Source organism: Pseudorasbora parva, chromosome 16 (genome assembly GCF_024679245.1).
Source record: "Pseudorasbora parva isolate DD20220531a chromosome 16, ASM2467924v1, whole genome shotgun sequence".
Lineage (NCBI taxonomy): Eukaryota > Metazoa > Chordata > Actinopteri > Cypriniformes > Gobionidae > Pseudorasbora > Pseudorasbora parva.
The window spans coordinates 19,106,208-19,118,456 of record NC_090187.1 but is presented as its reverse complement, the minus strand read 5'-3'; the positions used below and the strand labels follow the sequence as shown (position 1 = coordinate 19,118,456).

Genomic DNA, 12,249 nt, shown 5'->3' with positions numbered 1-12,249 from the left:
TTTAAAACTGCAACACATTTGATGCATAATTATCCTGAATATGAGACATATACCACATTAAAGCTGAGATTCTCCCATTTTCAGTGATATATGACACATTTATGGGAAAATTCTTAAAGGTTTGTAAAACAGGCCTATTTATTATGATGCGTATGTCCAAAAAGCACAAAAACATTCAAACGAATTGGGGGTACACAATCTTGATTGTAGCAACAATTACCAAGTCAATTAATTGAAATTATTTGTATAACTTTATTAATAAAATTAAATATCCATGTCATTAATATATAAAACAATTAATATATTACATTTCAGTAGAAAATCTCTAACTTAAATTATTTTACTGGGCTACATTAAGTACAGTACTGGCGTAAAAATAAAGAGAGGGATAGTTCACCCAAAAATGAAAATTGTCATCATTTATTTACCCTCATGTACCCTCAACCTGCACTTTCTTCAATAAACCCGGGTATATCATTATTCGGGGTAATTCCACCGAGATTAATATCGGAAAAGCTGTTTAAGCAATTAGCTATTTTCTGTTCCTGCTCTCGTTTAAGTGCTGCCATGTCAAATAGCCTAGATAACTTAATTCATTAATCCAGTGTTTCCCAACCTTTTTTCAGTCATGGCGCATTTTGAAAATGTGCTAAATTTTGTGGCACCCCCTCGCATTCGTTACGGTAGGGGTGTAACGGTACAGATTGCTCACAATTCAGTTTTAGGTTTTAGGTTCACAGTTTCAGGTTCACGGTTTCTGTATGGTTCGGTATTTGCTATGTTCATGGCAAAAAGGACTACAGTCCCTGACAAAAGTCTTGTCGCTTATCTATTTCTAGAAATACCTGATATTAACCTGACTTTTTATTAATTGGTGTTAGAAATAGCTCATATGAAAAGCTAAAACCCTCCCAAATGATGATTAATGCACTGAAATAAATAATTTTCATAGAAAAAATATTTATCATTTAATCAAGACAGAAAGGTCAAATTTTGGCAAAACAAAAGTTTTGTCGCCTATACAGAAATTGAACAAATTTACTGCAAATACAAAAATATGTCAGCAAATTAAGTTGTGGTGCTGTGATATCCAAATTTAATCTCTTGTATGACTTCCATGAGCTTGAAGGACTCCATCCATGCGGTTTGGCAAGGATTCATGCAATTTATTGAAGTCATCAGGAATAGCTAAGAAAGCAATCTTGCATGCCTCCCAGAGTTCATCAATATTCTTTGGTTTCGTCTTCCATGCGTCCTCTTTCATCCTACCCCACATATGCTCAATGATGTTCATGTCTGGTGACTGGGCTGGCCAATCCTGGAGCATCTTGATCTTCTTCGCCTTGAGGAACTTTGATGTGGAGATGGAAGTATGCGATGGAGCACCTTCCTGCTGCAGAATTTTGCCTCTTTTATGGTTGGGAATAAGAGGTAGCTAAGATTTCTTTGTATTTTAGACTATTGATGTTGCCTTCCACCCTGCAGATCTCTCGCACACCCCCATACTGGATGTAACCCCAGAGCATGATTTTTCCCCCACCAAACTTCACTGTTTTCTGGGTGAATCTCGGATCCATTCTGGCTCCAGTAGGTCTCCTGCAATATATGCGGCGACTGTGGTGTAATTCAACAGTAAATGGACATGTTGACATAGGCTACTTGTTGTGTGAGTTTGTCCGTTCAAGCGCAAGACTTGAAAGAGAACTCAATAGTTAATCGCTGAGAGACGTACATGTGCGCGCTTTCGGGTGACCGCACAGAGACAAATCTTCTCACATCGCGATCGCATGTGAGTTCTCAATCGCGTCTTCTGGCTCTACACCCCTATTCATATTCGAAGATACGGCAGCACTCACATGCATTGAACAAAGTTTACTAAGAGAGACCGTTTGCCCACGTTTTTCTTTTATTATCGCTGTTGTTGTAATGTATAACTGAGGAGCCAGCACGTGTATCGATCGACAGAAACATACATAAAGCATTATTTTCAAGTTACAACCTATATTTAAGATGCGTCATCAGATGTGAGATGAACCACGATGCAAAGTGCGTACTGACTTTAAATTAAGATGGTTATTATTGGCACAATTTTGAGCTACAAATAAAAGAAGAAAATATTAAAATATTGGCGATGAAACGGAAATATCTCGCCAGACATCTGAACCCGGCTTAAGTCGCAATGACCTGATTGCAGCTCGTGCCGATTGATATTAATGTCTTTCTCTTCCTAATGGTAAAAAAAAAGTTCCTGAATTACATAACATACGAATCAGCTGGTGTTGTTGCACTGAAATCCCCCTGAGATGATTAAAATCGATGTTTAGGGAGACCGCATCAGATATTTTTTTGGTGCAAAAGTATAAAGTGTAGTGTCAATAAAATCACTAATTTCAGTATTTATAATGTTATGAATTAAAAATTGAGTATTGTATCTCAGACCCCTTGGTATAATTTATCATTTACAGCAATAAACACAAGTTACCTATTTTCGTCATTTTTATGGCTATGGCACTTTGACGATCAAAATCTTATTAAATTTTGCAACTTTAGCCGGGGTTTCACAGACGGGGTCACATTTTACTTCCCTATACCTTGCATGCATTTTTGGCCATATAAATTCTCATTTGTCAAAATACCGGTGTATATTCTGCTAGCTTGCTTTGAGATTTCCCCATATTGATAGTCTGTTTCTGTGATCTTTCACGTGCACGCTATTAATCTGTAGGACGTCTCGTACAGAGCTGCTCCTTCACCCAGGACAGACGGGTCGGACGCTTCCCAAGCGGCATCTAATGGGTCTCAATTTCTCCCAGAAATATTTTACCCTTTGGCGTGATTTCACTTTCTCCCAGAAATATTTTAATCACCCATGTGAATTCACTTTCTCCCAGAAATATCTTAGTCACGATGAATCAGAATCAGACTCTCACTATGGTTATTTCGTTTACCATAAAGGTTTTCTCAAATCTCTTAACCCAAATTCTAAAATTAAACCAAGTTATAAAAGTTATACATTATGGAAAATAATGAACTTTATCACAATATGCTAATCTTTTTAGAAGTACCTGTAGGCCTATATAAAAGGAATAAATACATGAAATATATTTGACTTAAATAATTAACAGATTAACAAAAAAACAAAATAAGGAAAAGAAAAGAAAAAGAAATGTGCGACAGGTGCTGCGGACTTTGGTTCATTATCATGAGGCGCGACACTCCTCCAAACAAGTTCACGAAATTGAAACCCAGATGACAGAGAGCAAATCTTGTTTTCTTTAGGCTATTTTACAATAGCACAATGTAAGTAAACACTTTTGCAATTTCGAACAATGTCCTTCTCTTATTATCTGTATGACCATTACAGATTTTATTTGTTTCCTCTGCTCTTTCGCACAAACGCCTCACGTGCACACAACATGCTGCAATGTCATTGCAAACTTGGCATCGCAGACAGTTCATTATCAAAATAAAATAGCCAATCTAATAGGAGTGCTCTATTCTCAAGCACATTTTTGCGCATGTGAAGAGGATGATTTTTTTCCATCAATATTGAACGCGAGTTAAGTAGCCAATAATAAATAATGGTTTAGCATCCAAATACATCACAAATATGGAAACATTTGTACTCGAATGAGAGAGTTAGACACGTAGTCCAACGCTGGTTACTTTCAGTTCCTCATTCAATTATTTCGTTTTGGCTTTATATAGTTCTGAATATAGTTAAATTTGAAGGATTTGTTGTAGAGTAAGGGGAACTAAAATAACCTGTTTGTAGTGTTAAATGTTTGTAATGTACATTATTTTGCTTTATTTACTGGTATTATTTCTGAATGCAATCAAATGTGACTTGTACGTGACTTACCTGTTTTTCTCTCTATCTCAAAACTCTTGTTGGTTAACTGTTAACCAGTTAATGAGCTTTCCATAGGCCTTGCTATTAAATTAGTGCAGAATTAACTTTGCGTTGCAAACGCATCAAGGATCAAAAACTGTTGTGTGGAAAAGTGCTGAGCTGAATATTTGTGCCATCTAGTGGTTTAATGGAGAATACAGTCAAATGGCCCATTGTGTATTGTTATGCTTGGCTTGACTTATTTTAATGTAAATGGTTGTAGGCCTATATAGGGTCGTGACAAAAAAGAAAAGAAAAAAAGAGGGCCACTCTTAAAAAAGTTTGAAAACCACTGATTTAGAACATAGGGTTTAAGAACTGTGGTTCTTTTTATTTGGGTATGTCGTTTTCAGAAAATTCTAAAAAAAAATAGGGCCACAGGTTAAGAGGTTAAGACGGATTTCAATTAACTTTTTGAAACACTTAGAAAATGGAAAGTTCAGCTGTTCATCAGTGGACCACTGCCAGCAAGAGGAACAAATAGGTTCTCACTAGGGGTGTCCATGGTTAACCGATTAACTGTTAAAAATTGCGTAACCGAGTGAAACATTTTGCTCGGTTAAGTGGCGTCAATGACGTGCTTTGAATTTAGTTGTAATATATTTTTGCACTACTAGAGACCGCCAGAGAGCTCCCAGACATTTGTAATATCCACAAGAAGAAGTCATGACCAGCTTTCTAACATGAAGCGGGCAAAGAAAAGTACAACGTGGGACCACTTTAAAATTGAGAGTGACGGGGGAAAATGCAAGTATTGCAATGCAGTTCTTACCGCATTTTTCAGGCTATAAGTCGCTCCGGAGTGAGTATAAGTCGCATCAGTCAAAAAATGCGTCATGAAAATGAAAAAAGACATAAGTCGTGAGACATAAGACATGAAATATATCTTAAGAAAGCTTGAAATGTCTTTTAACAATTTAAAACGAAAAGAAATAGGCTACTCTCTGATTATGTAATCCATGATGTGCATTTCTCTCAATAGGCGAGTTCACTACGAAGATGGTGGTCGTCAAATTAATAAACTAAAAATAATAACCCTGACGCACACTGTGGTTAACCGAGTATTAAGCGCTAAGGGCCTCGGTTAACGGTTAATGGAAAAACTTGAAAACGTGCAGCCCTAGTTCTCACAGTTGCTTGGGCTTAATAAATGGCTGCAAAAATCTGCATCATGGAGTGAACTTACTCAACAGCTTTAATCTCTTCTGGAGTCAGAGACAACAGTTTACATCAAATGGCTTCCACCCAAACAAACTTGGTGCAAGAGTTCTAAAGGGTAATATCTATTTTTCCCTTCATCATCCTTCAGCCGTGTGTGCCAACCCACTCACCCTGGATGGCACACACAAACACACCTGTACAGAGTATGAACTTCATTTCAGCAGCTGAATGGACAGGTGGTTGACACATCCCACAAGGACAATGATAACACCATGCAGCCACAGCAACCACTGAACATGGACACACTCCCAACTGAGCCCTGAGCTCACCACAGACAGACAGTGACGGATTAGAACTGCTCCAAAATTCAGCACCCAGGACAATACTCTGGAAAATAGACAGCGAATCCAGGACAACATATTTCTGATATCACCAGAGCAACAGCCCCCCTCACCAGACACTGCCAGGATTCTGAGAAAATATGACCATATCACACCAGTCTTCAGGTCTTTTCACTGCCTTCCAGTTACATCTAAGATCGATTTTAAAGTACTATTACTTGTTTATAAATTACTCAATGACCTAGGACTCAATACATTGCAGATATGCTAATTAAATACAAACCCAACAGATCACTTTTGTTCTTATCTTTGGTTATTGTTATTTTATATGTTAATTTGAGTTGAGTATGATGAGTAAAAAAATGGGTTTGATGGAAATAGCAAGTTTGACAAAAAGGTTTGAGTATGTGGAAATCTGGAAAGGTATGAGTGAAAATGGGTTTAACAAGAAGGTTCTTCGAGTAAAAATCAGGGAATAGTGATTGAAATGGAATTCATGAACGTGTTTGAGAAATAAATAAATGAGAGGTGATCTAATTAAAATGGTACATGTATGTAGACTGTAAACTGAAGGATGCTTTATGTAGAGCCTAAATTAATTTAGATATTATTCTGTCTATTTATTTTGTGTGGCGAGGTGAACGAGCGAGAGACATGGGAGGAGCGAGCGAAACCGGGGACGTGATTGCGAAGACACGTCACCTGCGAGTCACACAGGTCTCGAGTCCTCTCATGAGGGACACCAGTCAACGACGAGAAAGGACCAGGCCTGGACTTTATGTTGAGTTTTTGAATTAAAAAGTATTTGAATGTTCCCGCCTCCTTCCTTCCCATCTACGAACCCCATTACATTGGTGCCGAAACCCGGAGGAAGGAGGGACATGCTGTCGAAGAGCCCTCATGGCTAAGGGGAAACGCAGTGCTGAGGAGTTCAGGCAGCGCGGATGAGGAAAGACCGCGAGGCAGTGGTGCTGGAGCGAGCAAAGACTGGTGGGTTGAGGTGGTGGCCGTCCTGGAGGGAGTGGAGGAGTTGCTGACGTTCGCCGTGGGCCGGAGCTTGCTGCCGTCTGCCGTAATGGGGAGGAGCAGGGAACGCGGAGCTTGCTGCCGACTCCCTCAAGCGGAGGAGCCACCGCCGGGCCGTCCACTGGGCATCCAGCACCATCGCATGGCACCATGAGGAAGAGCCTCTAGGCTACTGAGGACCGAGCGGCAGTGTGTCTGGGAACCGGAACATATTTTTTTTTTTCCTCTCTCCACTCTCTCGTCCTGTCGCTCGGTCTCAGTCTCCCGCTTCTTTCGTCTGGTCTTTCCATATCCCAGTCGCGTGAGATGCGGAGATTGGGCCCCTCGGTAGGAGAAGGCGACGTCTCAGGTGTACCCCCCGGCCTGCGAGGGGTGATGTGGCGAGGTGAACGAGCGAGAGACATGGGAGGAGTGAGTGAGACCGGGGATGTGATTGCGAAAGCGCGTCACCTGCGAGTCACACCACTGTCTCGAGACAGGACCAGGCCTGGACTTTACGTTGAGTTTTGTTTTTTATGTGTGTGCGGGCAGTCGTCCGTGAGGGGCTGCCCCCGTTACTTTCGTTTTGTTTATTATTTTTGTATTTAAAGTAATTTAATGTTCGCCGGTTCCCGCCTCCTTCCTTCCCATCTACGAACACGGTTACATTTTGTTGTTGTTTATTTTTATTTCAGACCACTGTTGTGTATTTGACCATTTTATTTTATTTTTAATTTTCTTTACAAATCAAATCATTGACGTATTAGAAGGGGGAAACACCGCCTCTACAGATAAATGTGTACGCCTGCTTCTGTAGCCCTGCCTTTTGCAGCTAAACAAGCAATAAACATGCCAAAGATAGCAAGATAATTGTTTGTAAACAAGACAGTTTGATTGACTTCACACTGGATTTGAAGACATATTGAGATTAAAACATGACAGAAATGGTGCAACACACTTATACCAGTAAAACAGAATTTGACGTTAACAGAATGAGAACATCCATAATGCCTTTTTTACCACTGTGCAGGCTGGTGGTGGTGGTATAATGGTGTAGTGGATTTTTCTTGGAACTTTTTAGGCCCCTTAGTGCCAATTGGGCAACGTTTAAATACCACAGTCTACCTGAGCATTGTTTCTGATTATTTCCATCTCTTCATGACCACCATGTACCCATCCTCTGATGGCAATTTCCAGCAGGATAATGCACCATTTCACAAAGCTTGAGTCATTTCCAAATTGGTTTCTTGAACATGACAATGAGTTCACTGTACTAAAATGGCCCCCACTCTCACCAGATCTCAACCCAAGTGCATCCCACAAATCTCAATCAACTGCAAATGCTATCCTATCAATATGGGCCAACATTTCTAAAGAATGCTTTCAGCACCTTGTTGAATCAATGCCACGTATAATTAAGGCAGTTCTGAAGGCGAAAGGGGATCAAACACAGTATTAGTATGGTGTTCCTAATAATCCTAAAAAAGGTGGGCGTATGTATGTCTGTGTGTGTATGTATATGTGTATGTATGTATGTATGTATGTATATATATGTATGTATGTATGTATATACAGCATTTATTTGTTTTGTTCATCTCTGCAGAAAGGGCATTGTATAGTTTTGAATGTTCATTCCACCCTGTCTTCAGCCTGACGTCAGGCATGTGTCGACTGGACTATCGCAGACCAGAGAACAGGTGAGACCGATTTGGAAAAATGTAATTTAAGATCTGCTTTATTATTACATGTATTAATGTTTTTCGGAATACCATTGTATATTTTCAAGATTTTCTTAAACCAATTCAACTTTGGATTCGTGGGTCCAATATTGCATCATCATCATTCAAAATATGCTGCAGAGCTGAAGTGGTTAAAGAACCTTAGAGCACCATGATAAACTTCTGACAAAATCTCTCTCTCTCTCACTCTTTTCTGTATCTGCAGGGCTTTTTACTTGGTGCTGTTCAAGCATGTAATATTTCTGGAGAAGAGAGGTTGTCCCCGCACAGCTCTAGAGTACTGCAAACTGATTCTGAGGTATCAGACCACATTAGAATGTGATTGAACTTATCATTCATAATACAAAATCCATTATCCAGAGTTCCAAACACAATACATCTGATAAATTGAACATATGTTAAGTTGCCAACTAAAGTATAAATCGGTTTATTTTACAGATGTATTTTTATCAAGTTCAATGATATTACATTTTTTTTTCACATCAATTGGAATGCTTTCTGATTATACATATTTTTTGAAATATACATTTAATTTCAGCATTTGTTATGCATGTTTTACTCTTTACTACTCTACTCATCTTTAAATTGTATTTTGTGATATCATATTCATTGCTCATCATTAGCCATAAAACAAATCTATATTGTGTAGTATAGTGTACTATTTATAATTAATTATATTTATCAAGGAAAACTAAAATGTCTGAAATGGTGCTGTTTGTGTTTGTTGAGACACTGAGACTGTGGTTATACCATCTGACAACAGCACTGTACCCAGGGCCGTGCACAGACATTTTGAGGGGTAGTGGCCCAAACCAAAAAAGGGGCCCTATAAGAGGGTTGAGTATCATCTTAATGTAGAGATTGAATTGCAAACCTTTAGTGCTAATTCAATTTTAAGAGGGGCATCTCAGCCAATGAGGGCAGAGGGGCAGTGGCTCTAGCCACCAGGCCACCCCCCTGTGCATGGCACTGACTGTACCATGGTACCACCACATTCAACCAGTCAGATGTTTTAGAGTGTTAAACAGTCAGATTTTTTTTTTAACGCTTTCAGTCTGGATCCAGATAATGACCCTCTCTGCATGCTGCTGCTCTTTGACTTCCTGTGCCTGCGCTGTCGCGAGTACACCACCCTCATCCGTCTCTATGAGGAATGGGAGGTAAAGAACTCAACTTAATTCAAGCCAAAAGCATTTTCATCATGTCAGGAATAAAAACTTATCAACTTTATTTCGAATTTAGAATATGTATTTGTGTAAGTCTGAAGAGTTTTAAAAAATGTGTTAAGCGGTGGAAAAGCATTTTTACAATACCAATAATACCAACTTAATTCTGTACTTGCTCATACTTGCTCTAGTGTTGTCAAAAGTACCGACCGCGAAACAAAATCGGTACTGAAATGTTAAAAATGTGACGCTTCGAGCACTGTTGAGCTGGAATCATATATGCCTCTTACTGGCTGTACTCACACGCTCATCAGATGTGCCTGTGATTGGCTACGAGGATCAATGCACAGCAGTGTTTGAAAGAACACAGAAGTGTTTGAAAGCGTTTTGAAAGCAGGAGCGTTTGAAATCACAAGCAGCCGTCAACCAGCAGACCGGTAGGCTGATAGACACCTGCATTCAAACGCTCTGTGTGTATCTGTGCAAGCACACTGTGAAAAGTGTCATTGATGTATTTTTACATGTTTGTGAAGCGCTGATCGTAGTAGCCAATCACAGACATCAATGAGCTTGTGAGTACAATGGCCAGTCAGAGGTGTTTACGATTCCGCTCCATCACATTTTTAACATTTCAGTACCGATTTGGTATCGTGGTCGGTACTTTTGACAACACTAACTTGCTCAAAGACTGCTTTTTAAGCTTCTGTGTGTATTTGTGTATGTGTGTGTGCTCTAGGGGTTGAACGACTTCCATTTTTTTTAAAGTCGACATTTATGTGATGAAAGTCGAGTCGATGTCGACTAGTCGCTGATGACGTCATTAATAGACAAATAAGCCTGAACCTTGAGCTGAGACGCGAACACAGATTTTCTTGAGCACAGGACAGCTATAGCTTATGACATAGCACTGCCCATAAGGTTATTGGTCCTACATAACAGCTTTTGTATCAGTTCTTTTGTCTTATGGTCATTGTATTTCTCAGAGATTTCTGCTCGTTGTGAATAAGATACAAATAAAGTAGCACAATAAAGATTACATGTATATTAATGCATTAGTGAGTGATTGCATGTGAATTAATTCTACCTGTTATGTCTCTCTACTATTAGTGAAGTTGTGAGTTTTATTATCAAGAAATATATGCTAGAACTTATCAGTTTCTACGCTATTTTATTCCTAAATCACAAAACAGTGTTGATACATTTCTGCGCTACTGAATGGTTTTGTGTGAGGCTCGCGCGATCTCCACGTGATGTGTGATCGGCTATGTGTGCGCGTTACAATGCAGCACACATTAGTTTAGCACGATGATTAACTTGTGTACAATAAGCATGCATTCTCCCGATCAATTTTGAGCATCCAGATGGTATAATCAAACATGTCTTGTGGAGAGCTCTCGGAGTATGCATTCATTTGTCATTTTTAATTGTTGAAAACAGAGCCTGCGTGTCAGGAAATTGCTTATCCTGTTGTGCCCTCTATAGGCCAGCGACTAGTCAACGTCAAGCTTAAAGCGTCATGGCAGAGCATTAAAGTCGACTAGACGATAAGTCGACTAGTCAGTGCAACCCCAGTGTGCTCTGGTTTCTAATTACAAAGGGAAATATTTCTGTTTACCAATTTTTTTGATGCATTAAGTTTTGTAGTCAATACTTGGAATGGTTGTTGAAAGCAATGGCCAGTCAAAGGTGTTAACTGTAAAATCCACTCAATATACCTCAAAACACGCAATTCTTTCGTTTAGCTCAAGTTTACTAGTTCTACACACTTGCAAATGTAAATGTAAACGGGGGATTCATTGTGCAGTGTTGTAGTTTTAATTAATTCATTATAACTGGAGTTTTCCCATGAATGAGCTCAGTAAGTTGTGCTAGAAAGTTGTGTTCTTTGCTCGCTTTTTGTATATAATCCATTTGCATCTTGAAGAAAGTTTTTGTTTGACATGCTTCTAAGAGGACCAATGTCCACGTATAGTGCAGTTTCAGGAGTGACAAACACATTTAAAAACTGTAATAAATCCGTGAGTGATGTTATGTGTAAAGTAATTTATGCTTACAGATGCATCAATAGTCCTAGCAGATGTAAAGCAGCTGATACCAAAATGCTCAACTTGTGTCCTTCACTGAAGCCAATGACTAAAAAGAAAGCCCAGGCTCACTGGAATTTAACCTTTACACATTGAATTTAACCTAAATCTCTGCTATATATATATATATATATATATATATATATATATATATATATATATATATATATATATATATATATATATATATATATATATATATATATATATATATATATACTATTCCACTAAATCATCTCCTTAAACCTCAAATTGCTCCACTCATTGGGTCAACAGAACAACAACGTAACTATTTCATGACCTCCTTTAGAAATAAGATTAGTCAAATTCGTTCATCCCTCTATTTTCTCCTCAACGTCTGTTCCAACTGCCAACCTGCAATTTGGTATCTCGAGGTTATTCTGTTGTACTGTTAATTTTGTCACCTATTTTTAATTTAGTCTTGGTCTTAAATGCCCTTGTTAGTTTGATATATTTAGTCATTCTTTAGTCATTGTAATTACACAGTTGGCACTTCCCTTACACCTAAACCTACCCTTAAACTTACCCACACCACCACACCTGTCCCTAACTTTACCCGTATCCCAACTCAATATCAGCAAAAGTTCTTTGCAATACAATTTGAACACAGCAAGTACATTGTACTTATTTTTTGATGTAAGTACAGAGTACTTAAGGGCACTATAAAGTGGGGCCGAATTTTGTTTCTAGCTGAATTCTTTTTCTGTTTTTTTTTTTTTTTCTGAGAGAAATTTTGTCCACCTGTCCACAGTCATTTCTTTTTTAGTTAGTCAAGTTTTAGTCAACTAAGTCTTGTCATTTTAGTCTAGTTTTAGTCAAAAGAAAACTCAATATATCTTA

General features: G+C 38.6%; 1 protein-coding gene across 2 annotated transcripts in view; it reads left to right on the top strand.

The window, feature by feature from the left end:
• Nucleotides 1–12,249, top strand: part of tcf25 (transcription factor 25 (basic helix-loop-helix)) — a 219,385-nt gene that overhangs the window by 111,566 nt on the left and 95,570 nt on the right. For both annotated transcript variants that reach the window (XM_067419911.1, XM_067419910.1), the window contains exons 9-11: nt 8,003–8,096; nt 8,344–8,436; nt 9,193–9,298. In XM_067419911.1, coding sequence (XP_067276012.1) covers nt 8,003–8,096; nt 8,344–8,436; nt 9,193–9,298 — 293 coding nt within the window. The remainder of the gene's footprint in view (nt 1–8,002; nt 8,097–8,343; nt 8,437–9,192; nt 9,299–12,249) is intronic.